Source organism: Anolis sagrei, chromosome 9 (genome assembly GCF_037176765.1).
Source record: "Anolis sagrei isolate rAnoSag1 chromosome 9, rAnoSag1.mat, whole genome shotgun sequence".
Lineage (NCBI taxonomy): Eukaryota > Metazoa > Chordata > Lepidosauria > Squamata > Dactyloidae > Anolis > Anolis sagrei.
Genome location: NC_090029.1, coordinates 2,966,786 through 2,993,964, shown reverse-complemented (window position 1 = coordinate 2,993,964; position 27,179 = coordinate 2,966,786). Strand labels below are relative to the sequence as shown.

Genomic DNA, 27,179 nt, shown 5'->3' with positions numbered 1-27,179 from the left:
AGCAGACAAAAGTCCTTTGTCCCACCCTGGTCATTCCACAGATATATAAACCCATTGTCCTAATTCCAACAGACCTCACTACCTCTGAGGATGCTTGCCATAGATGCAGGCGAAACATCAGGAGAAAATGCCTCTAGGACATGGCCATATAGACCGAAAAAAACTACAACAACCCATGAAATCCTTCGGCAATACATTGCGTTGATCGTGAGTTCTCTGCCTTGTTGTGAGTTTTCCAGGCGGTCTGGCCATGTTCCGGAAGCATTCTCTCCTGACGTTTCGCCTCCATCTATGGCAGGCATCCTCAGAGGTTATGAAGCCTTGGACAATACATAGTTCTCTGGCTACTCTGTGTGATGGGCTTTGCAGGAGGACGTCTTCAAGGCAGGATCCAAACCCACAATGTGCTTCAAGTTCAATTTTCCCGTCGGATTCAAGCCAACAGCCACCTTTCCGTTGCTAAATCCGTGGTTTTACGATTCTGAGGATTGATGCTAATGTCTCCTCAGAAGGCTGACAGCCTTTCGCTGAGGGCAAAGCCAAAGGCGCTCAGAAATGCTGATAGCAAGCGCAGCGTCGGATTTCGGAGAGAGATATTTTGGGGATGGCGTTGGGCCTGCTTACCTGGCTGCATTTTCATCAGCCTCCCTTCTTCCCATTCGTTCAGCAGGCATTTCACCCAAAAACTGCTAACGTGACGAAACAGTCGAAAAAGTTGAGAGTTCGAACTTTGGAAGATGGAGATACACGGAGGATGGCATTCCAACAAAACCCAGAGGGCTCCGTGATCATCCACAACATATTTCTGGATGATACAAAGGCGGTCATCGCTAATAGTCAACATGGATTGATCCAAAACAAGTCATGCCAGACTCATCTGATCTCTTTTGTCGATAGTAGGCCTGGGTAACAACGCAAAAATTTGTTTCTAAAATCGATTTGTAATTGGGGGTTTTTTTTGTTTCGATATTTAAAATAATTACAAAACTTTCCCAAAAAAAAGTTTCGGTATTTACGAAATTTCGTAAATATTTACAAAACATTTTGTAAAGATGGCGCCCTTTTTTTTCCAATATTTTTTAAATATTTTTTAAATTTAATTATTAATTTAGTAGAATAGGGATTAATTATTATTAATTATTATTAAGGAGGGAAGGCAGGCACTCACTCTGGCGGACCCTCTCGCTCGCCGCTCGCTCGCCCCTCTCGCTCGCCGCTCGCTCGCCCCTCTCAGCAAGCATCGGCAGGCGGCCATCTTACGTATTTCCGAAATGGACGGAAATACAAAATTTTTTGGCGCCTGCCGTTTCGATATTTAAAAACACTTCCAGGTTAAAAAAAAAGTTTTGTAATCGTTTCGTAATTCAAAAATTAACGAATTTTTTAACGAATTACGAATTAACGAAACGAATTGACCAGCCCTAGTCGATAGAGTTCCAAGCTGGGTAGATGCGGGGAATGCCGTGGATGTAGCGTACCTGGATTCCAGGAAGGCCTTCTTTGACAAGGTCCCCCATGACCTTCTGGCAAGGAAACGAGTCCAATGTGGGCGAGGCAAAACTACGGTGAGGTGGATCTGGAATTGGTTAAGTGGACGAACACAGAGAGTGCTCACTAATGCTTCCTCTTCATCCTGGAAATAAGTGACAAGTGGAGTGCCGCAAGCAGGGTTCCGTCCTGGGCCTGGTCCTGTTCAACATCTTTATTCATGACTTAGATGAAGGGCTAGAAGGCAGGATCATCAAGTTTGCAGACGGGACCAAATTATTTATTTATTTATTATTCAAACTTCTATGCCGCCACTCCCCTGGGGCTCGGAGCGGCTTACAAGAATAGTTAAAATCTAACACAATTTAAAAGCAATTTAAAACAATTTTAAAACAACAGTATCAAACATTAAAAGCCTGTCGAAACAGAGATGTCTTCCATGCCCTGCGGAACGCTGATAAGTCCTGCAAGGCACGGACTTCAGGTGGCAGAGTATTCCAGAGCGATGGTGCCACTCCTGTGAAGGCTCTGCGCCTGGTTGCTGTTAGACGCAAGGTCTTGACACTGGGAATTTCCAACAGATCTTGGTCCTCAGAACGGAGGGATCTCTGGGGTTGGGAGGGGGTGAGGCGGTTCCTCAGGTACATCGGCCCCAGACCATGCAAGGCCTTCAAGGTGAGTCCCATCCCTTTGAAAGTGATCCGGTGCTCAACTGGTAACCAATGCAGCTGCAGAAAGATTGGGGTGATGTGGCATCTCATCGGAATTCCCGCAAGAAGCCGAGCAGATGCGTTTTGTACCAATTTGAGCTTCCGGATCACCGACAGAGGAAGGCCAATGTAGAGGGCGTTACAGTAGTCCAGTCTTGAGATGACCGTAGCCTGGATCACCATAGCTAGGTCGTCCCTGGACAGGGAGGGGGCCAGCCGTCTAGCCTGCCGCAGGTGAAAGAAAGAAGGCGGTTCTGCTCACGGCGGAGAGAGACCTGGGCCTCCATCCTCAGCAGAGGGTCCAAAAGGACTCCCAGACTCTTGACCAACGATGACGGGTGTAGCGCCTCGCCATCCAGGGTAGGCAGCTGGATGTCCCCACTGCCCGGTCGACCCAGCCATAGGATCTCCGTCTTTGCTGGATTCCCCCTCAACCTGCTGGCACGCAGCCATCCAGTCATGGCCTCAAGGCACTGAGGGAAGGAATCGGGGACAGAGTCCGGTCGGCCTTCCATCTTCATCACCAGCTGAGTGTCATCCGCGTACTGGTCACACTCAAACCCAAAACCTTGAACCAGCTGAGCAAGTGGTCGCATATAGATGTTAAATAAATTGGGAGGGAGAGACAATACTCCAGAGGACAGGAGCAGGATTCAAAACGATCTTGACAGATTAGAGAGATGATTGGCTAAAACTAACAAAATGAAGTTCAACAGGGAAAAATGCAAAATACTCCACTTAGGCAGAAAAAACAAAATGCAAAGTTACAGAATGGGAGACAATGTCCACTCACTTCCCAACACTACTGAGACCCTCATCCAATGGCTGATCAAGACCAAACTTGGCACACAGAGCCCCCCATGACCCTTTTACATCCTGGTGAGGTTTGGAACAGGGCGGACCAAGGATGATGGGACTTGCAGTACCTTCACTCACTTCCTGAGACCACTGCGACCCACATCCAATGACCGATAAAGACCAAACTTGGTATACAGAACCCCCATGTCACACTTTCTCATATAACTCGGGCACCGCCGGGTCCCCAAGCTACCAAATTTGGCACACAGACCCCCCATGACCCCTTTACATCCTGGTGAGGTTTGGAACAGGGCAGACCAAGGATGATGGGACTTGCAGGACCTTCACTCACTTCCTGAGACCACTGCGACCCTCATCCAATGACCGATAAAGACCAAACTTGGTATACAGAACCCCCATGTCACACTTTCTCATATAACTCGGGCACCGCCGGGTCCCCAAGCTACCAAATTTGGCACACAGACCCCCCATGACCCCTTTACATCCTGGTGAGGTTTGGAACAGGGCAGACCAAGGATGATGGGACTTGCAGTACCTTCACTCACTTCCTGAGACCACTGCGACCCTCATCCAATGACCGATAAAGACCAAACTTGGTATACAGAACCCCCATGTCACACTTTCTTATATAACTCGGGCACCGCCGGGTCCCCAAGCTACCAAACTTGGCACACAGACCCCCCATGACCCCTTTACATCCTGGTGAAGTTTGGAACAGGGCAGACCAAGGATGATGGGACTTGCAGTACCTTCACTCACTTCCTGAGACCACTGCGACCCACATCCAATGACCGATAAAGACCAAACTTGGTATACAGAACCCCCATGTCACAATTTCTCATATAACCCAGGCACCGCCAGGTCCCCAAGCTAGTAAATAAATAAAATTCAAATAGCACATTTTGGGGACTTCTGATACACCTTGCCTCCCAAAAGTGTGTTTTTCAAAGGACTTGGAAGGACCAAACCATGACAATGAAAGGCATAACTTCTCCTTCTTCAACAACAAGGTCTTTGGGAGCAAAACACGTTGACCCCTTTGAGGCAGGACATGCAGTAGATCCCTTCTCAAAGCAAACTCACATAAACACAAGCCTTTGTTCTGCTGTGAAAGCACAAAAGAGAAAGGATTTAAGTTTTTGGAAATTGACCTCCAAAGCGTTCCGTCCTTGCCCGCCTGGCCGGCCACCGGTGAGGACGCCTTCCGAAGTTCTTTTCAACCATTGTCCTCTTTCTAATTTAAGTGTTTCTTTCCTTTGTGGCACCGCTTTGGAAATAAATGTGTTCTAATCTGCCCTTCAATACAAAACATTTCTGGGGCGCTTACCAACCAACGGGTAGAAAATTGAAAACAGCGTCAACAACCTCTTCAAATGGGTGGGCCAAACAGCAGGGCAACGGGGCTGCGTTCAAAAGATTTCAATGAGAAATTGGAATGGGAAAACATTATTTTTCTAAAAAGTGCAAGAAGAGACCGATGCTTCTCACTGAAAAGGCGAACAGAGCTGTGCGGTCACCCGGATGGAGAAATCCTTGTTGATTAAACAGATGAGTTCTCATCGGAGATTTCTGAACTGCCCTGACCCTGTAATCATTACTTATTGGGTGAAGTTGATCTGGCCCTGAAAGGGGACTTGAACTCATTTAGAGTGGCCAGGTATTCCTGGACGACTTGTTTCCCAATTTGGGGTTGGATGTCCTCTAATCCCTCACCAACTTCATCTTGTTGAGGTTGAAGATGACTTTCTTTTTGTGAGAAGACCGAGGCAAAGAAGGCATTAAGGAGTTCTGCCTTTTCTCTATCATCCCCTGTCAGCATTGCCCCATCCTCTCCTCGAAGAGGCCCTATCGCCTCCTTGTTTTTCCTTTTTTTCTACTGACATAAGAAAAGAAGCCCTTTTTATTGTTTTTAATGTCCCTGGCAAGCCTGAGCTCATTTTGTGCTTTAGCCTTGCGGACCTTTTCCCTACAGGTGTTGGCTATTTGTTTGAATTCTTCTTTGGTGATTTCTCCCTTTTTCCACTTCTTGTGCATGTCTCTTTTGTATTTTTGCACAGTTAGAAGTTCTTTGGACATCCATTCTGGCTTTTCCCTATCCCGTCAGCATTGCCCCATCTTCTCTTCGAAGAGGCCCTATCGCCTCCTTGTTTTTTCTCTCTTCCCTCTTTCTTTTCCTTCTTTTTCTCTTTCTCTTTCTTTTATGTTCTCTTACTCTTTTCCTACTTTCTCTCTTTGTTATATCAAAGTTTTTCTTTTTCTTTTTTATGTATACATATCTTACTCTGTTTTTAAGGAAAAAATAAATAAAGATTATTTTTAAAAATGCTTGGGTGATGCAGTAGCTTTTTGAACTCACTCTGCAAACAATTTGACATGAAAACCACAAGGAAGGATATCAAATCTTTTATTTGGCAGTTTTATACATACAAGAGCAGAAGTAAACACCAGCAAAAGTACATTTTCTGTGTCTCAAAGTGCAAAGGCCATTGGACGGCATCATTATCGTGGCTTCTTCGTTGTTCGAAGGACAGCAGAATGAACAAAATCACACCCAAAAAAAAATCACACCCAGACCTCGGGCTCTCTGAATTGTGATGGACAAAAGCATAGAAAAGTTACTTTGGGGACAAAAAGGCCCAAGGAGCCCACTGAGGATTCTGCGCATTTTTAAATATTTTTCTATATTCTGCATACGGACTCAGACCAGCATGCGATGCACACATAAAACAAGTACACACCTGAATTTTTTTTATTAAAGCCCTGATTGACAAATATATTACTCTGAATTATACCCTTGAGGATTATCTACCAACATGCTTTCATACTTTAACATTCGGCTATTTGTGAGCCAATGGTGCACCCTATGCTGCATCAAGGTTACTACTCCATGGGGACACTTTAGGACAATGGGTTGTGTCAGGGTCAACTTATTTGCTTCTTCCACCAGGACGGCAGCAACCCCACAGCCTTTAAGCATGGAGGCCATCCACAAGCCACGTTGTCCAGCAGTTTTGACAAATACGCCACCGGTCGAGGCCAGCTCCCAATAAGTTGAGTCAACACTCCAACTGCCACTCCCTTCCTTTCTCCTACATACAAGTCAAAGGTCTTTTCCAAATCCGGCAGCCCCCACGTGGGGGCGGACATCAGAGCTTTCTTCAGGTCTTGAAACGCACTCTGTTGCTCTGGGCCCCACACCAAGGGGTCTCCTGACTTTCCTTTCGTAGCCTCATGAAGGGGTTTGGCATATAGTCCGAAGTTCGGCACCCATATGCGTCAAAACCCCGCCGCCCCCAGAAATTCCCTAATCTATTTCCTCATTTGGGGGGTGGGGATGGAACAAATAGCCTTTTTGTGTTCCACCTCCAATCGTTGGGATCTTTGTTGGCCCAAACCTCAGTGAAATGGAGGGACAAGGGAAGGAGAAAAGTGCCACAGGAAAGAAGGATGGCTTACCTGTAACCATGTTTCTTCGAGTGGTCATCTGTGAGATCCAAATATATTTTGCTGCAAAAGTGCATCGGAATACCATACGTGCGATTCACAGAGACCACGAAGGAGAAGCAAGGCATGTGCAAAGGAAAGGCCAAAAGTTACAGACAAACCAATCACCCAGGTTTAGGAAATACTGAATTTTCAGATGAGACCCCTTCCATTGCAAAATACATTTGAATGATTGCATTAATTAACATACATTTTTCTCGCTGTGCAAAATACATTCTGCTCTGCAAACGAATAATTCATTCACAGGTATGTGCCTTTCACTTTGTGATTGATTAGCAATTCTGTGCCAATCGCCTCCACCTAAACAGTGATCCCTTTCCAAAGATTAAACCAATTGTTTAAACAGAAAGATATTCAAAACTAACAGTGCTGAAGACTATTTATTAGGTATGTGCAAATAATGGTTCTAAAGTACTTACAAAACTAAAGTTCTGGTAGTGAAAACTAGGGGGTGCTGGTGCTTTGCTTCTACAGTGTTGCGAAAGTTCTGGTGGTGAAAATTTCGTAACTCTAACAAAACTTTCAAAATTTCATTATTATTTCATTATTGGTGATTTTTTAAAATGACAGAACTTATTAGGAACTGCCATTTATAATGAAATTTTGAAAGTGCTGAAGACTATTTATTAGGCATGTGCAAATCATGGTTCTAAAGTACTTACAAAACTAAAGTTCTGGTGGTGATAATTTCAGAACTCTAACAAAACCTTCAAAATGTAATTATTACTTCATTATTGGTGATTTTAATGACAGAACCTATTAGGAACTGCCATTTATAATGAAATTTTGAAAGTGCTGAAGACTATTTATTAGGCATGTGCAATCCATGGTTCTAAAGTACTTGCAAAACTAAAGTTCTGGTGGTGAAAACTAGGGGGCGCTGGTGCTTTGCTTCTACAGTGTTGCGAAAGTTCTGGTGGTGAAAATTTCAGAACTCTAACAAAACTTTCAAAATTTCATTATTGGCGATTTTTATGACAGAACCTATTAGGAACTGCCATTTATAATGAAATTTTGAAAGTGCTGAAGACTATTTATTAGGCATGTACTTACAGTACTAAAGTAGTTACAAAACTAAAATTCTGGTTTTGAAAACAGTGTTGCTAGTGTTCTGGTGGTGAAAATTTCAGAACTCTAACAAAACTTTGAAAATTTCATTATTGGTGATTTTTATGACAGAACCTATTAGGAACTGCCATTTATAATGAAATTTTGAAAGTTTTGTTAGAGTTCTGAAATTTTCACCACCAGAACTTTCGCAACACTGTAGAAGCACCAGTGCCGCCTAGTTTTCACTACCAGAACTTTAGTTTTGTAAGTGCTTTAGAACCATTTAGAACCATGGATTGCACATGCCTACCATTTATTGCTGGATGGAAGTGTTGCTAATGTTCTGGTGGTGAAAATTTCAGAACTCTAACAAAACTTTGAAAATTTCATTATTGGTGATTTTTATGACAGAACCAATTACGAACTGCCATTTATAATGAAATTTTGAAAGTTTTGTTAGAGTTACGAAATTTTCACCACCAGAACTTTCGCAACACTGTAGAAGCAAAGCACCAGCACCCCCTAGTGTTCAAAACCAGAACTTTAGTTTTGCAAGTACTTGAGAATCATGGATTGCACATACCTAATAAATAGTTTTCAGCACTTTCAAAATTTCATTATAAATGGCAGTTCCTAATAGGTTCTGTCATTAAAATCACCAATAATGAAATAATAATGAAATTTTGAAAGTTTTATTAGAGTTCTGAAATTTTCACCAGAACTTTCGCAACACTGTAGAAGCACCGGTGCCGCCTAGTTTTCACTACCAGAACTTTAGTTTTGTAAGTGCTTTAGAACCATTTAGAACCATGGATTGCACATGCCTACTATTTATTGCTGGATGGAAGTGTTGCTAATGTTCTGGTGGTGAAAATTGCAGAACTCTAACAAAACTTTGAAAATGTCATTATTGGTGATTTTTATGACAGAACCTATTAGGAACTGCCATTTATAATGAAATTTTGAAAGTTTTGTTAGAGTTCTGAAATTTTCACCACCAGAACTTTCACAACACTGTAGAAGCAAAGCACCAGCGCCCCCTAGTTTTCACCACCAGAACTTTAGTTTTGTAAGTACTTTAGAACCATTTAGAACCATGGATTGCACATGCTTACTAGGCTTGGGCAATCCATGGTTCTAAATGGTTCTAAAGTACTTACAAAACTAAAGTTCTGGTGGTGAAAATTTCAGAACTCTAACAAAACTTCCAAAATGTAATTATTATTTCATTATTGGCAATTTTTATGACAGAACCAATTAGGAACTGCCATTTATAATGAAATTTTGAGAGTTTTGTTAGAGTTTTGAAATTTTCATCACCAGAACTTTAGTTTTGTAAGTACTTTAGAACCATTTAGAACCATGGATTGCCTAAGCCTAATGCCTACTATTTATTGCTGGATGGAAGTAAGGTATCTTCCTAGTGCGGATGCAGAGCTTTGTAAACTGAACTCTCCAGCAACGTATCGAATGCTCCGACGGAAAAATGATCGTCATCCAGTTGATTTGAGAAGTGGACGGTTTCCTTCATTTACTTATTATTTTGGTCAGTTTGCAGCAGGACGGAACATTAAAGCAGAAGGAATGGCGACACGTCCTTCTAAACCTTTGCGGTAGGCATTATTATGTGCACAAACAATATTGAAATGTGGTTAAAAAATTGATATTGCAGTGAGGTTTGGTCTTGGAGGGAGGAAAAGTGAAGACGAACCCCACCAAAGTGTGTCTACACACGTTTTCCAGCAAACCAATTCCCAGATAAGGACATTTAAATGAAAAGTTTTGGTTACGATCGGCTTAACCGGAGAGAAGCCTGCTTCACCAACTTCTGCTGATGCCTCGACGCTTGTGCTTCGTCAATGGCTTGGCAAACTCTCTGAGAAGCAAAACACAACAATGGGGTCATTACATGCCAAATCGTCATGAGGAAAAATGGAAGGTAAAACATAAACAAAGCTCTCCTGGTTGTAAACAGAAGAAGCAACATAGCAAAGTAGTGTTTCTCAACCTTCCTGATGCCGCGACCCCTTAATACAGTTCCTCGTGTTGTGGTGACCGACCCCCAACCATAACATTATTTTCGTTGCTACTCCATAAATGTAATTTTGCTAATGCTATCGATCGTCATGTAAATATCTCATATGCAGGATGTATTTTCATTCATTGGACCAAATTTGGCACAAATACAGGATACACCCCAATTTGAATACTGGTGGGGTTGGGGGGGGGGGGGGTGTCGATTTTGTCATTTGGGAGTTGTAGTTGCTGGGATTTATAGTTTATTAATTAAGTATTTACGACATTTATATGCCGCTCTTCTCAACTCGAAGGGGACTCGGAGCGGCTTACAAGTAACAAGTAAATACAATACACGAGGGGACGAGGGATAGGGCCTTCTCGGTGGTGGCCCCTCAACTCTGGAACTCGCTCCCCAAGGTTATTAGGCATGCCCCAACTCTGGCAGTCTTTAAGATGAGCCTGAAAACGTGGTTGTTCCGGTGTGCCTTCCCAGAATAAGGAAACTCTACGCAACATGTCCCTAATCGCACTTTACTAATGATCTAAGATTGTCTGCTCGCCCCATTTCTCTCCAAATACCCATCCTAGTCATATGTCACCTTGTCATGCCAGGTATTTTAAATTTTTAATTATTACATTTGGCCCTGCCATAGGTTTTTAATGTGTCGTGGTGTTATTGTATTGTTTACTGCTTTGTTTATGAGTTTATTTATTGTCTGTATTGCTGTGTTGTTTTATTGATGTAATTGGGCTCGACCTCTTGTAAGCCGCACCGAGTCCTCCGGGAGATGGTAGCGGGGTATAAATAAATTTTTATTATTATTATTATTATTATTTTTATATTATGTATTATCTTATTATCATAGCACAATATTAATATTATATATGACATTGTACTATAACACTATACTGTAATATTATTAGTAATGTTACATTTAATATAAAATATATAATAATATCATATTAGTAGTAGTAGTATTACATTGTATTACATTATAATATTATCAATATTATATGTATATACAATATATTATAACATAATATAATATATTGTATATTCATATAATATTGATAATATTACAATGTAATACAATATAATACTACTGTTATATTATATTATATTATATTATATTATATTATATTATATTATATTATATTATATTATATTATAAGCACAGTGCAGGAGGTAAGATGGAACTGCCTTCATGGCCCCTACATAGTTCACCTACAATCAAAAAGCATTCTGAACTCCACCAACGATGGAATTGAACCAAACTTGGCACTCAGAACTCCCATGACTAACAAAAAATACCAGAAGGGTTTGGTGGGCATTGAGCTTGAGTTTGGGAGTTGTAGTTCGCCTACATCCAGAGAGCACTGTGGACCCAAACAATGATGGATCTGGACCAAACTTGACATGAACACTCAACCTGCCCAAATGTGAACACTGGTGGAGTTTGGGGGAAATAGACCTTGACATTTGGGAGTTGTAGATGCTGGGATTTATAGTTCACCTACGATCAAAGAACCCCTTGAATCCCACCGATAGAATTGGGCCAAAATTCCCACACAAAACCCCCGTGACCAAGAGAAAATACTGTGTTTTCTGATGGTCTTTGGTGACCCCTCTGACACCCCCTCATGACGTCTCCAGGGGTCCCGACCCCCAGGTTGAGAAACACTGATATAATATAATATAATATAATATAATATAATATAATATATTGTATATACATAAATATTGATAATATTATAATAATATTGATAATTATAATATATTGATATATTATAAATTATAATATATTTCTAATTATAATATAAATTATAATATAAATTAACATACATTTATAATAGAAATTAAATTATAATATAAATTATAATATATTATTTATATATAATATATATAAAATAATAAACTATAATATATTGATAATATTACAATATAATAATAATAATAATAATATGATATTATAATTATATTTTATATTAAATGTAATATTACTAATAATATTACAGTGTAATGTAATAGTACAATGTAATATAGAATCATAGAATCCTAGAGTTGGAAGAGACCTCATGGGCTATCCAGTCCAACCCCATGCCAAGAAGAAGGAATATTGCATTCAAATAATATTATTATTCAAATAATATTAATATTGTGCTATGATAATAATATAATTTATTGTATTTACTAGGGCTGGGCAACCACGGAAAAATTTGTTTCTAAAATCGATTCGTTTTTTGGGGGGTTTTGCGTTTCAATTTTTAAAAGAATTCCGAAATTTTTCTTTTAAAAAGTTCAATATTTACGAAATTTCGTAAATTACAAAACAATACGAAACAATTACGAAACAATTACGAATCGATTCGTTAATGGCGGACGCGACCGCGCAATACGCTAAAAAACCTCCAAATGGGACAGGGGGAACTTCTGAAGCTTCCCTCTCCTTCTGTTGTTGACTGTTGGTGTGATATTTATAATTTTTTTTTCACTGATTAAACAAACAACAACTATACAACTTGCCCCAGACATGCGGAAATAATAACGAAACGATTTCAAAACGATAACGAAACGAATACAAAACGAATTCGAAACAATTACGAAATGAATTTAAAAATTCGTTTCGTTTTTTAGTTGCTCCTGAATGGTTCGTTATCATTTCGTTATATATATAAAAAATAACGAATTTTTAACGAATTACAAAATTACGAAACGAAACCGCCCAGCCCTAGTATTTACTTTTTACTTGTAAGCCGCTCTGAGTCCCCTTCGGGTTGAGAAGGGCAGCATATAAATGTCGTAAATAAATAAATAAATAAATATGATTCCACAGATATATAAACCCCACTTGCCTAGTTTCCAACAGACATCATAACCTCCGAGGATGCCTGCCACAGATGCAGGTGAAACGTCAGGAGAGAATGCTTCTGGAACACGGCCAGGCAGCCCGGAAAACTCACAGCCACCCAAACAACCCTTACCTTTGCAGAAGCGGCGTTGGCAAATTTAATGTTCTTCACTGACTCTTGTCTGGAACTTTCTCTTTTCTGAAACAGCCCTTGATCCTGTTAGGAAAATTAGCATCGACAATTACAAGGCTCTTGTAATTGAAGACAATTAAGATGCCTATTTTTTTATTTTTGTGAGATATTTTGGTGGCAAGATTGAGATATTTGTGTTCCTTGCATAAGAGTCGCAGAGCCATATGGGACAGATTCCCCCCTTCCTTCCAATTAAAAATTAGATTTGAAGGTCTAACACAAGCATGGGCAAACCTTTGCCCTCCCGGTGTTTTGGACTTCAACTCCCACAATTCCTAACAGCCAGACACGAAGCAAGTTAACTGTCAGGTTAACTGTATTTCATTGCATAATAGTCGCACCCCTATTATTATTATTACTTTTGCAATTGCTTTTATTTAGAATAATTATTTAGAATTGTTTTATTTAGAAAGTTAACTGACTGGTTAACTGTATTTCATCGCATAATAGTCGCACCCCTATTATTTAGGTGGCAAGATTGAGATATTTGTGTTCCTTACATAAAGGTCGCAGAGCCATTTGGGACAGATTCCCCCCTTCCTTCCAATTAAAAATTAGATTTGAAGGTCTAACGCAGGCATGGGCAAACCTTTGCCCTCCCGATGTTTTGGATTTCAACTCCCAAAATTCCTAACAGCCGGTCATGAAGTAAGTTAACTGACAAGTTAACTGTATTTCATTGCATAATAGTCGCACCCCTATTTTTTTGCAATTGTTTTTATTTAGAATAATTATTTAGAATTGTTTTATTTAGAAAGTTAACTGACAGGTTAGCTGTATTTCATCGCATAATAGTTGCACCCCTATTATTTAGGTGGCAAGATTGAGATATTTGTGTTCCTTGCATAATAGTCGCAGAGCCATTTGGGACAGATTCCCCCCTTCCTTCCAATTAAAAATTAGATTTGAAGGTCTAACACAGTCATGGGCAAATCTTTGCCCTCCCGGTGTTTTGGACTTCAACTCCCACAATTCCTAACAGCTGGTCATGAAGCAAGTTAACTGACAGGTTAACTGTATTTCATCGCATAATAGTCACACCCCTATTATTTAGGTGGCAAGATTGAGATATTTGGGTTCCTTGCATAAGAGTCGCAGAGCCATATGGGACAGATTCCCCCTTCCTTCCAATTGAAAATTTGATTTGAAGGTCTAACACAGGCATGGGCAAACTTTGGCTCTCCGGGTGTTTTGGACTTCAACTCCCACAATTCCTAACAGCCGGACAAGAAGCAAGTTAACTGTCAGGTTTGCTGTATTTCATCGCATAACAATCACACCACCGTTTTTTGGGTGGCAAGATTTGTATTTTTGTGTTTCTCGCATAAGAGTCGCAGAGCACTGAAACAACATCTTCAAAGGTTAATTGATACCCAGGCAAGTTACACCGAGCACAGGAAGGCATACATTACAATTAACCCAGATCTCTCATGAGCATATGATGTGCTACTGTCAGTACAGGCATGGTCAAAGTTCGGTCCAAACAGCTCTGCGACTCTTATGTGAGGAACACAAAAATTCCAATCTTGCCACCCAAAAAATGGGGGGTGCGACTATTATGTGATGAAATGCAGTTAAATGCAGGGAAGCTCCTATACTAGAAACGTTTAAAAAGAACCTTAAAACCTGGCTCTTGGGGAGATGGTGGCAGGGTATAAATAGTTTTTATTATTATTATTATTATTATTATTATTATTAAACTGGCTGTTAACTTGCGCTATCACTGACTGTTAGGAATTGTGGGAGTTGAAATCCAAAACACTTGGAGGGCTGAAGCTTGCCTATGCCTGCTGTCACAGGAAGTGAAGACATTTCTTTTACCTTCACATAGACGTGCAGCACGTTGTTGGTCACGGCCGGCGGGCGCGTGAAATCTTCGTACGAATAATCCCAGTCGGTGGTGATGTGTCCCAGGATCTCCACTTCCTTGATGAGCATCACTCTCCTACGGAAAAGACAGAAGGGCCAGCGGACGAGTGACTTCCTGTTGCCATGTTGAAAGGGATGGGAGAAGGAGGCAGATCTCTCTCGGTTTGCCCGGAGGGAAGGGTCTATTGCTCCCTGCCATTGAGCTAAAGCAGTGGTACCTGTTGGTGACGACAACGTTGGCCTTCCTTCCTCCCGGAGCTGTGCAGTGGAAGCAGAAGCTCTCTCCTGCCAATTTCTTGATGTGAGAGTTCTGGAGCAGAAAAACAAACATTTTACACCCACGACGGCACACTTCTGTCCTGAGCTGGAAATGCTTACCCACTTGCAAGGAGTGGGCCTGATTCTGGAGTAGGGAGTCCATTAAGATCATCTGGGGAGGCCCTGCTCTCGGTCCCGCCTGCATCACAGTACGTCTGGCGGGAATGAGGGACAGGGCCTTCTCAGTGGTGGCCCCTCGGCTGTGGAACGCCTTTCCTACAGAAATTAGATCGGCCCCCTCACTACTGGCATTTCGGTGGAAAGTGAAGACCTGGTTGTTCGAGCAGGCATTCGAATAGGCAGTGTAATGAACACAGAAATACGGAACAACGGATGATGAGATTGGATCCTGATGTTACTGAGACGCTAATGAGATGTTATATTGATGTTTAACTGTTTATTATGTTATTATTTTAATTGTTTTTTAACAATTTATTTTTTATTTATCGTGTCAGGGGTATATATGATTATTCCCGGGATATCGGTCGGGAGACCAAGGTGCTTGTTTATAAAACTATTGTCCTCCCACCCTGCTTTATGCCTGCGAAACGTGGACTGTCTACAGATGCCAAATGCAACTCCTGGAACGATTCCATCAGCATTTTTCCAAATGAAGCAGAGAGTGTTTGAGGACCAGGACATCGGTCGGGAGACCAAGGTGCTTGTTTATAAAGCTATTGTCCTCCCAACCCTGCTATATGTCTGCGAAACATGGACTGTCTACAGACGCCACATGCAACTCCTGGAACGATTCCATCAGCATTTTTCCGAATGAAGCGGAGAGTGTTTGAGGACCGGGACATCCGTAGGGATACCAAGGTGCTTGTTTATAAAGCTATTGTCCTCCCAACCCTGCTATATGTCTGTGAAACGTGGACTGTCTACAGACGCCAAATGCAACTCCTGGAACGATTCCATCAGCATTTTTCCGAATGAAGCGGAGAGTGTTTGAGGACTGGGACATCCGTAGGGATACCAAGGTGCTTGTTTATAAAGCTATTGTCCTCCCAACCCTGCTATATGCCTGCGAAACGTGGACTGTCTACAGATGCCACATGCAACTCCTGGAACGATTCCATCAGCATTTTTCCGAATGAAGCGGAGAGTGTTTGAGGACTGGGACATCCGTAGGGATACCAAGCTGCTTGTTTATAAAGCTATTGTCCTCCCAACACTGCTATATGCTTGCGAGATGTGGACTGTCTACAGACATCACACTCAACTCCTGGAACGATTCCATCAGCCTTTTTCCGAATGAAGCGGAGAGTGTTTGAGGACCAGGACATCCGTACGGATACCAAGGTGCTTGTTTATAAAACTATTGTCCTCCCACCTTGCTTTATGCCTGCGAAACGTGGACTGTCTACAGACATCACACTCAACTCCTGGAACGATTACATCAGCATTTATCCAAATGAAGCAGAGAGTGTTTGAGGACCGGGACATCCGTAGGGATACCAAGGTGCTTGTTTATAAAGCTATTGTCCTCCCAACCCTGCTATATGCGTGCGAGACTTCGACTGTCTACAGACATCACACTCAACTCCTGGAACGATTCCATCAGCATTTTTCCGAATGAAACGGAGAGTGTATGAGGACCGGGACATCCGTACGGATACCAAGGTGCTTGTTTATAAAGCTATTGTCCTCCTAACCCTGCTATATGCCTGTGAAACGTGGACTGTCTACAGACATCACACTCAACTCCTGGAACGATTCCATCAGCATTTTTCCGAATGAAGCAGAGAGTGTTTGAGGACCGGGACATCCGTAGGGATACCAAGGTGCTTGTTTATAAAGCTATTGTCCTCCCAACCCTGCTATATGCCTGCGAGACGTGGACTGTTTACAGACATCACACTCAACTGCTGGAACGATCACATCAGCATTTATCCAAATGAAGTGGAGAGTGTTTGAGGACCGGGACATCCGTAGGGATACCAAGGTGCTTGTTTATAAAGCTATTGTCCTCCCAACCCTGCTCTATGCCTGTGAAACGTGGACTGTCTACAGACATCACACTCAACTCCTGGAACGATTCCATCAGCGCTGCCTCTGGAAAATCCTGCAAATCTCATGGGAAGACAGGCGAACAAATGTCAGCGTGCTGACATTTGAAGAAGGAAAGACCACCAGCATTGAAGCGATGGTCCTCCACCATCAACTCCGCTGGACCGGCCACGTTGTCTGGATGCCCGACCACCACCCAAAGCAGTTGTCTATTCCGAACTCAAGAATGGAAAAAGGAATGTTGGAGGACAGGAAAAGAGATTGAAAGATGGTGTACAGGAGTTGATTATAAATTGTATGATTTTAACTGTATTTGTGTTTAGATTGGCTGCAGTAATGCTGGAGCGGCCTAAGTCAGAGGAGTCCTCCATGTGCGTTGCCATGGAGACCAATGCAGGAGAGAGGGAAGTGGGAGGAGCTTAGAGGGGAGAGTTTGAAAAAACGTCAGTTAAAAAAATCGGTTAGGGTTTAGGTTTAGAGGAGTGAGCAGTCAGGAGTTAGGTTCAGAGGAGTGAGGAGTTAGGAGTTGGGAGGGAAGGAAAGGAAAGGTGGTGAGTGACTTGTGAAGCAAAGGTTTGAGGCTTTGAAAAGCTGGGTTTGGCTATTGGAAGTTTCTCAGGCTAGTGCGGCTGAATGGTGAAACATAGCTGGTATTCTTTTAGTCTAAGGAGAGGCTAAAGAATAGTTTACTTAGTATTTGATCTAGGGAGGATCAACTAAGGAAAACATCTCTGTATGGAAACTTTGTCTGAAACAAGTGCTCTACGTCAGAAAGATACTGTGTTACTAGAAAGAATGAACTGTTAAAAGTTACAAGTATTATTCCAAGTACAACAAGGAAAAGTTACGTCTTGCAACCACACGCTATGTACTTAATAAAATTGTTAACTTTTATTTGAAGATTGCCTCAGCTCCATCTATTCTGTGTACAAAGTGCCATTTCTCACAATATTACAACTTACCTCGCGTGGTGGCAGAAACGCAGGGAAAAGTAACCAAATAAATCTACATTCTTCTCTCCAGTCACGCTACAGTATATACAGTGTAATTACTACTAAGTTATTAATTTCTTAATAAAGGAGGAGGTGCGATTGAACAGCCTCCCTTCTAACTTGATGGTAAATTTGGTTCCTAATCAGCAACCTCCATTGAAAATCGGCTAGCTCTTTTTAAAATTGGGAACTGGAGTAAAATCTCCTGAATACTGGTTCCTTTCAAATTGGTGGCAACAACAAATCATCCCTCAGTTCCCCTGCTTCTTTTCAGATGGGCTCAAAGCCAACCTTCAAAACTCTGGCATAGACACTGAGAACTGGGAAGCCTTGGCCCTTGACTGCTCCAGTTGGAGGTCAGCTGTGACCAGCAGTGCTGCAGAATTTGAAGAGGCATGAATGGAAGGTGAAAGAGAGAAACATGCCAAGAGGAAGGCGCGTCAAGCCAACCCTGACCAGGACCGCCTTCCACCTGGAAACCAATGCCCTCACTGCGGGAGAAGATGCAGATCACCACAGCCACCTACGGACCCACCAGAATACTGATCCTGGAAGACTATCCTACTCAGCCAATGAGGGATCGCCTAAGTAAGTAAGTAAGTATATACATATGGTAAATAAATTAAACAAACCAGACTAGAAGCTCATTTTAACAATTTGTCCTTCTTTCCATCAGTTTTATTTCCCGAAATACTCTTCCAGGCAATGTATACATACAAAAAGGGTAGAACGGCCTATACAAAACCTTTTGAATCTGCAACAAAATCTTTTGAATCTGCAACTGTACATATTCGAGTGCAAATATGCGCTGTCCAACTGCAGCACCGGGCATTCCGCTTTATTAATTATTACTTTATTCTGAGGAGACCAAGTAGCCGAAAGAGTAATATATGCTTTACTAACTTTTACAAAAAATAAAAAAGGCCAACACATACATTAATTAAGTACAGAAATATTAATACCATTAAGTACAGGGTAGTAATAATCCCAAGACACCTTGCGTATATATAGAGGTGAAGGACACGCTTATTATAATAACTTCAGCATTCTGTAAAGTTGTATATTGTCTAAAACCAATCAAATACGAGGGGCGTTCATTAAAGATTTCCTCTGACCCACTTCTATTTATCACAGGACGCTGAAACCGCACATGTGTAATGATTCAAGTCTCTATAGGTTACGTGCCAATTGACAACTCCGAACTGGTAACGGTCTTGATGTGACAGGTGCTGAAGTGGTGTGAGGTTTGAGAATGGACCCAGTGGAAGACAGAGCAGTCACCAAGTTCCTTTCCTTCAAAGGCCGCACACCAAAGGAGACGTTGGATGAGCGGCCAGAGGTTTCTGGTGAGGATTCACCATCATATCACAGAGTCAAGAACTGGCATCGTCAATTCAATTGCAGTCGGACTTCGGTGCAAAGAGCTCCAATTCCAGGGCGACCCCACTCTGCTATTGACGAACACGCCATCTAGCAAGTGGAGGTCGCCATTTTGGAAAATCACCACGTTGTTGGGGTTCAGCCTGTGTGTGAACCTGAACCTGATTCTCTGATTGTATTCCCTGATGCCAATGTAGATAGATGTCAATGTGAATTCTGAGGCCAATTTAGATTATGATGGTTTGAGTAGTGAAAATCCTACAGCCTTGGAAAGTGTAAGTCAAAATTCCCATGAGAACATGGGAAGTTTCACTCCCTTTTCCTCCCAGCCTTAGTTCTCCAGAGAATCTGACACCTGGTCTGCCTAATGAGGATAGGCGGGGGCAGATTTGGCAGAGCCGGGGGGAAGCACAAAGTTTACGTAGGTCAGCCAGATTGAGAGAAATGCAAACAAAAACTTCAGGCGTGTCTCGCAATAGATTTCTCGGCCTTAAGTATCCCCGGCCTGAATGCAGCTTCAGACTAGGCATCGTTCCAGATTCATGTGCAAGCTTTTGCAGGTCTCCTGATTCAAGTGGCCTTGTTCCTCAGAGGTTTTCTAGTTGTTCCAAGTACGGTTAGTGGATTGCTAACAGGTTCCAGGATTCCTCAGTTTTGCTGTGGGTTTTATGATCTTGTTTATGGACCCCAGGTCTCGGCGGTGGTCAGGGGAGCTTTTGCACAATTAAAACTTGTGCGCCAGCTGCGCCCATACCTTGGGAAGTCTGACTTGGCCATGGTGGTCCACGCTCTGGTTACATCCCGTCTAGACTACTGCAACACTCTCTACGTGGGGATGCCTCTGAAGACTGCCTAGAAGCTTCAACTAGTCCAACGAGCGGCAGCCAGATTGCTAACAGGAGCGGGGTACAGAGATCATACGACGCCTCTGTTACGCCAGCTCCACTGGCTGCCGATTTGCTTCCGTGCACAATTCAAAGTGCTGGTGTTAACTTATAAAGCCCTAAATGACTCCGGCCCAGTTTACCTGTCCAAACGGATTCTCCCCTATGAACCATTAAGGTTATTAAGATCTTCCGGAGTGGCCCTGCTCTCAGTCCCACCACCTTCGCAATTGCGTTTGGTGGGGACGAGGGACAGGGCCTTCTCGGTGGTGGCTCCTCGGCTTTGGAACTCCCTCCTACTAGAGATTAGATCTGCTCCCTCCCTCCTGACCTTCAGGAAACTAATAAAGACCTGGCTTTGGAACATGGCATTTGAGGACTGAATCTATAACCTTCGTCCACATGGAAGGGGGATGATGAACCGTGACTGTGACTGAATTGACGACTTGGCTTGGGTAATGTGATGATGATGCACTGTGTTGTTTTTGTATATTATTGTATTTGAATACATGTTGTGAACAGGCCTGAGTCCCTCGTTCGAGGTGAGAAGACAGGTATATAAAACTTCTAAATAATAATAATAATAATAATAATAATAATAATATTTCTTGTTGCTGATTTTTACTGTGACTTTTTACCTTTGCATTTTCCCTCTGTTTTGTATTCATCTTTCATCAATGAAAAAGGATTGTTTTCCTGAAGTCAAGTGTGGTGGTTAGTTGTCTGACGGTCCAGTTTCCTACTCTGGGTTGCAACACACGTAACCATTGGCTACCTAGCTCAAAATGTCAAGATGAGTGTAGGGTCCGTGGAAAAAATCACTCAAGACCATCTTCCCATGGATAAGGTCTCCGCTTGCTTGGTCACTCGGCTGCTCAAACCTTTCCAGAAGCAAGAACGAGTGAGTTGAATGCTCTCCGACTCTCTTGACGATGATGTGCCATGGAAACCAGGAGGACTTTTTCCACAGACTGATCACACAGGATGAAAGCTGGGCCCATCACTCTGATCCTGAGACTCAAGTCCAGTGGATGCAATGGAAGCATCCTGACTCACCGCCTCCTCTCAGCAGGCAAGGTCATGCTCACAGTATTTTGGGACTCGCACGGACTAGAATTGATGGATTTCCTAGCAAAGAGGACCATGATCCCTGGGGTAGACTAGGCTTCACTGCTGTGGACATTATGGGAGGCCATCCAAACCAAGAGACAACGTGGCATGCTCATCAAAGGTTTCTGTCGCAACTCAGGCTAGATTCACCTTGCTCAGAACACCACACCACACCAAAGCTGAAGGTTTTGTTTATTGAAGAAAAAGTAAAGTCTTTAACATAAAAGTAAAGTTTCAAAGTTTTTTTTAAAAAAAATAAATTTTTTGAGAGTTTTAAATTGCCATTTAATTACTGATTGGTTTCATATAGCTTTGTTGGTATTTGTCTTGTCTTCAATTGGGTTTCCTTTCTTGTCTAGTCTCTTGTATTCCTATTATTAGTTAGCTTCTAGATATCTCTTGACTGGGGACCAGTCCGTCTCGCTTACCCCTGTCGTCAGTTTGCTTTTCATATGCTGTGTTAATACATCTATATTCATTATGACCATTAGCTTTAATTTCCATTCTGATGCTGTCGGTGTTTCATTATTCTTCCACTTTCTGGCTATTACCAACCTTGCCGTGGTTGCCATGTGGAAAAGGAGCTTGTCCTTATTCTTCTCAATTTCAAAGTCTAAGATTCCCAGTAGGTAGTATTCCGCTTTCATCTCCATTCTCAGGTTTAATATTTTGCTTATGGTTCCGTGGAGCTCTATCCAGAATTTTTGGATTTTCTCGCACGTCCACCATAGATGGAAGAAGGTGCCTTTCTTTTTCTTGGCATTTCCAACAGGCATCAGAGACATTCTTGTAGTATTTTGCCAATTTACTAGGGGTGATGTACCACTGGTACATCATTTTGATCCAGTTTTCTCTCAAATCATGAGAATTGATCCATTTCAGTTTGGTCTTCCAGATTTTTTTCCCAGTCTGCAGATCCGATTGTGTGTCCTAGGTTGGCCGTCCATTTTGAGATACAACTTTTTGTTCTTTTTTTTTGTCAGTCTGCCAATTTAATAATATTTTGTATGTTCTGGAGATTCCTTTTTTTACGAGGATCATAATTTTTTCCCATTGTTTTTCTCCAGTTTCAAAGCCAACGTTTTTATCTTTGTTGAAGGCCTCGTTTAACTGTCTATGTTGGTCCAAGTTTCAAAAGTTCAATGGCAAAAACAGAGTCTTAAATGCAAAGGCAGAGTTTCCAAAGTTCAATGGCAAACAACATGAAGCATAATCCAAAGGCATTGATCAAACAAGAATCCATGGTAGTATGACAGAGTCCCAAGGAGCCAAGAACAAGACAAAGTAACAAGAAGCCAAAAGCATTGCCCAAAAGCCAAGGCAATTCAGAGAAGTTACCAGGGTGTTTGCAGAAGTTGCACTGACAAAGAGATGACTTCAAACAGCTCGTTTAATATACTTTCCCAGCATGAACGCATTCCTTTGATCTCTAACCTCTCTCTTGTTAGCAAGCCTCGCACTGTGGCGAACCCTGAATTGGAAGCGATCCTCCCTATCTAAATCTGCAGAGCCTTCAAGGTCGGATAGCTCATTACCCTGAGAATCGGCAGGCTGAGAGCTCGCCTCCTCCACCTGGGAAGTTTCACTAAGATCAGAAACATCTTCCAAAACATCCCTTGCCATGGGAAACTGAAACTCCTCGTCTTCAGTATCAACATCGTCTGTATCAACAACAGGAACATGTTCAGGAATCTGCATCCCCCTTATTCACTCCACCTCGCACCATCGGACTTCCACCTCTTTCCAACAAGGAAGTTATTTTTGAAGGGAAAGCATTTCTCAGGTGATGAGACTCTGAATTCCAAAAGTCACAGCATGGCTTTTGGAGCAACCTGTCAACTTCTACAAGCGAGGTGTTTACAGTTGCTTCAAAAGATGGGAGAAGTGTGTGTTCCGAGACGGCACCGATGGAGAGAACGACTCACAACTGGACCAAGTTACATTGCTCTCAGTCCACAGGAAGTGGGTCAGGGGAAATCTTTAAGGAATGTCCCTCGTAAACAAACTTCCTCGTAATCCTTCTTTTGTCTTCCTTCTGCTAAACAACATGGTCCCGTGTTCTAAAACTGTGCTGATAATAATATTATGGATTTTTCCCCGTTATCGCCAATATAGACACAAGAATGTACTGAGATTACAAAGTACATTGGAGATATTGTGCTTACTGTTATTAAAAGTTTGCAAAAAGAAAAATTTGACTTGAATGAGAGAGTAAAGGCTTGTCCTCATCCCTGAAGGGAGATATACATATATATACACACACATACACATACACACACACTAGCCGTCCCCTGCCACGCGTTGCTGTGGCCCACATGGGGGTTCTGTGTGGGAGGTTTGGCCCAATTCTATCTTTGGGTGGGGGTCAGAATGCTCTGTGATTGTAGGTGAACTATAAATCCCAGCAACTACAACTCCCAAATGTCAAGATTGTATTTTCCCCCAAACTCCATCAGTGTTCACATTTGAGCATATGGAGTATTTGTGTAGTTTGGTCCAGATCCATCATTGTTTGAGTCCACAGTGATCTCTGGATGTAGGTGTACTACAACTCCAAAACCAAAGGACACTGCCCACCAAACTCTTCCAGTATTTTCTGTTGGTCATGGGAGAACTGTGTGCCAAGTTTGGTTCAATTCCATCATTGGTGGATTTCAGAATGCTCTTTGATTGTAGGCGAACTATAAATCCCAGCAACTACAACTCCCAAATGACAAAATCAATTTTTTTGAGTGAAGGACATACATTGGGTTGTCCAAATTTAGTCTCCAAATTTAGTGTCAATTCGCCCAGTGGTTTCTGAGTTCTGTCAATCCCACAAACGAACATTACATACATACATCTATATAAATAAAAATGTAATATTCGTTTGTGGGATTAACATAACTCAAAAACCACTGGATGAATTGACATGAAATTTGGACACTATACCCCTAACGGACCAATGAGTGACTATCACTCATAACCCCCCCCCCCTAAAATAAAAGCAGTGGAAAGGACTTAAAAACTCAAAAAAGTTAAATGACAAAAAGCTAAATGATGATGCAGAAAAAACAGGGAAGGAAGGAAGGGAGGAGAGAGAGAGAGAGAGAAGGAAGGAAGGAAGCATGGAAGCAAACAGTGAAGGAAGGAAGGAAAGAGGTAGAGAAGGAAGGAGGGAAAGAAGGATAGAAAGAGGGAGGGAAGGAAAGAAGGAAAGAGAGAAGGAAGGATGGAAACAAAGCAAAGGAAGGAGGGAGGGAAGGAAAGAAGGAGAGAGAGAAGGAAGGATGGAAACAAAGCAAAGGAAGGAAAGAAAGAGGTAGAGAAGGAAGGAGGGAAAGAAGGAGAAAAAGAGGGAGGGAAGGAAAGAAGGAAAGAGAAAAAGAAGGATGGAAACAAAGTGAAGGTAGGAAGGAAAGAGGTAGAGAAGGAAGGAGGGAAAGAAGGAGAGAAAGAGGAAGGAAAGAAGGAAAGAGACAAGGATGGAAACAAAGCGAAGGAAGGAAAGAAAGAGGTAGTGAAGGAAGGAGGGAAAGAAGGAGAAAAAGAGGGAGAGAAGGAAAGAGAGAAGGAAGGATGGAAACAGTGAAGGAAGGAAGAAAGGAGGTAGAGAAGGAAGGAGGGAAAGAAGGAGAGAAAGAGGGAGGGAAGGAAAGAAGAAAAGAGAGAAGGAAGGATGGAAACAAAGCGAAGGAATGAAGAAAAGAGGTACAGAAGGAAGGAGGGAAAAAAGGAGAGAAAGTGGGAGGGAAGGAAAGAAGGAAAGAGAGAAGGAAGGATGGAAACAAAGCGAAGGAATGAAGGAAAGAGGTAGAGAAGGTAGGAGAGAAGGAAAGAAGAAAAAGGAAGGAAAGAGGGAACGAAAGAAGGAGAAAAAGAGGGAGGGAAGATTGGCCACAGCAACGCGTGGTGGGTACAGCTAGTGTGTGTGTGTGTGTATCTATATATTCCCTCTATGAGGAAAAAAAGCAGCGTAACATAGTTGTATATATTCAAAAGAATTGGCACATAAAGAACAAAAATACACTTTCCCCACTTCTCTGTTTCCGATTTTCCGACTGTGCTGCTGACTTCGGAAATCGGAAATTATTTCTACGCTCAATGGAAACCTTGAGCAACAGTGACACCTAGTGGCTCCACGAGAAAAGGCCGAATGCTGTGGATCCCGTTGGAATCTCTAATGTTAAGGCAAACCAAAGGCAGATAAAGATGAGGAAAAGCAATCGGAAGGAAAGGGTAGAAACAGTAGGCTCCGTTAGTCCAGCTGCTGCTGCGTTTGCATGAAGGGAGAGAGGAAGAAAGAAAGAAAGAAGAAGCGCATTAGAAGCAGGAAGTGGACTCTGAGTAACAGGAAGGCGACAGACAGGAAAGCAAAGGACACCGGAAATCATTCGAGTTTTGCATTCTAACTGCAAAACAGCATAAATCTTTGCTCAATTGACAATGCTCCAATAACACTAGGTAACACTATTGTTGTTCCTGGATAATCAATGCCATTTCCTAATTGGTTCCATCGTGAAAACATCGGAAAAGTGTATTAAAATTCCAAAAGGAGGGACATCCTGCAATAGGACATTTTGCTCTAGTTTTGCAATGAATATCTCATTGAGTCTCGACCAGTTCGACATTGTTGGTGCCACAAAATTTAGAACAATTACCGTATATACTCAAGTATAAGCCGACCCGAATATAAACCGAGGCACCTCATTTTACCACAAAAAAATGGAAAAACGTATAGACTATGAAGTTTCCGGAGTAGAACAATTACCGGATATACTCGAGCTGGGGTCTGAATTGTTATTTTAAATTCTAGAAGGTTCCGAAGGCTGTACTGCGCAAGCGCATAAATACCAAATGTACGATTCACAGGGACTACGACAGGAAACCTCATTTTACCACAAAAAAATTGGAAAAACGTACTGACTCGAATCTAAGACAAGGGTGGGAAATACATTCAGCTACGGGTCAATTTCAAAATAAAAATAGGTACCGATAAATTTACATTAATTGAGGCATACGACACTATACACTAGTGCATCTACACTATACACTACACTATACACTAGTGTATCTATCTACACTATACACTACAATATAGACTAATGTATCTAGGCTATACACTACATTATGCACTAGTGTATCTACACTATACACTACACAATACACTAGTGAATTTACACTATACACTATGCTATACACTATCTACACTATACACTACATTATGCACTAGTGTATCTACACTATACACTACACAATACACTAGTGAATTTACACTATACACTATGCTATACACTAGTGTATCTACACTATACACTACACTATAGATTAATGTACCTACACTATACATTACACTATACTATACACTAGTGCATCTACACTATACACTACACTATATACTAGTGTATCCATCTACACTATACACTATAGACTAATGTATCTACACTATACACTACATTATGCACTAGTGTATCTACACTGTACACTACACAATACACTAGTGCATCTGCACTATACACTATGCTATACACTAGTGTATCTAGACTATACATGCTATACACTTGTGTATTTACACTATACATTACACTATACACTAGTGCATCTACACTATACACTACACTATAGACTAATGTATCTACACTATACACTACACTATACAGGGTTAGTCAAAATGAATAGGCCAATAAGATGGTTTAAGGCAATAATATTGGCCTATTCATTTTGACTAACCCTGTACACTAGTGCATCTACACTATACATGCTATACACTTGTGTATTTACACTATACACTACACTATACACTAGTGCATCTACACTATACACACTATACACTAGTGCATCTACACTGTACATGCTATACACTAGTGTATCTACACTATACACGCTATACACGTGTATCTACACTATACATTACACTCATACACTAGTGCATCTACACTTGTGTATAGTGTAATGTATAGTGTAGATACACAAGTGTATAGCTGGTAAACTGGCGGGGATTTCTG

The 27,179-nt window shown here is 41.8% G+C and overlaps 1 protein-coding gene across 3 annotated transcripts in view; it reads right to left on the bottom strand.

Moving 5' to 3' along the window:
• Window positions 1–9,076: 9,076 nt before the first annotated feature.
• VPS13C (vacuolar protein sorting 13 homolog C) overlaps window positions 9,077–27,179 on the bottom strand; it is a 264,400-nt gene continuing 246,297 nt past the window's right edge. Inside the window, exons 82-85 of one of the 3 annotated variants that reach the window (XM_067471235.1) lie at window positions 14,720–14,811; window positions 14,454–14,577; window positions 12,573–12,656; window positions 9,077–9,447 (exon numbers count right to left, since the gene is read on the bottom strand). In XM_067471235.1, the coding sequence (XP_067327336.1) occupies window positions 9,358–9,447; window positions 12,573–12,656; window positions 14,454–14,577; window positions 14,720–14,811 (390 nt within the window). In that variant the 3' untranslated portion in view covers window positions 9,077–9,357. Of the gene's footprint in view, window positions 9,448–12,572; window positions 12,657–14,453; window positions 14,578–14,719; window positions 14,812–18,465; window positions 25,448–27,179 lie in introns of those variants that run through there. The other 2 variants (XM_067471236.1, XM_067471237.1) reach the window with 2 other exon arrangements.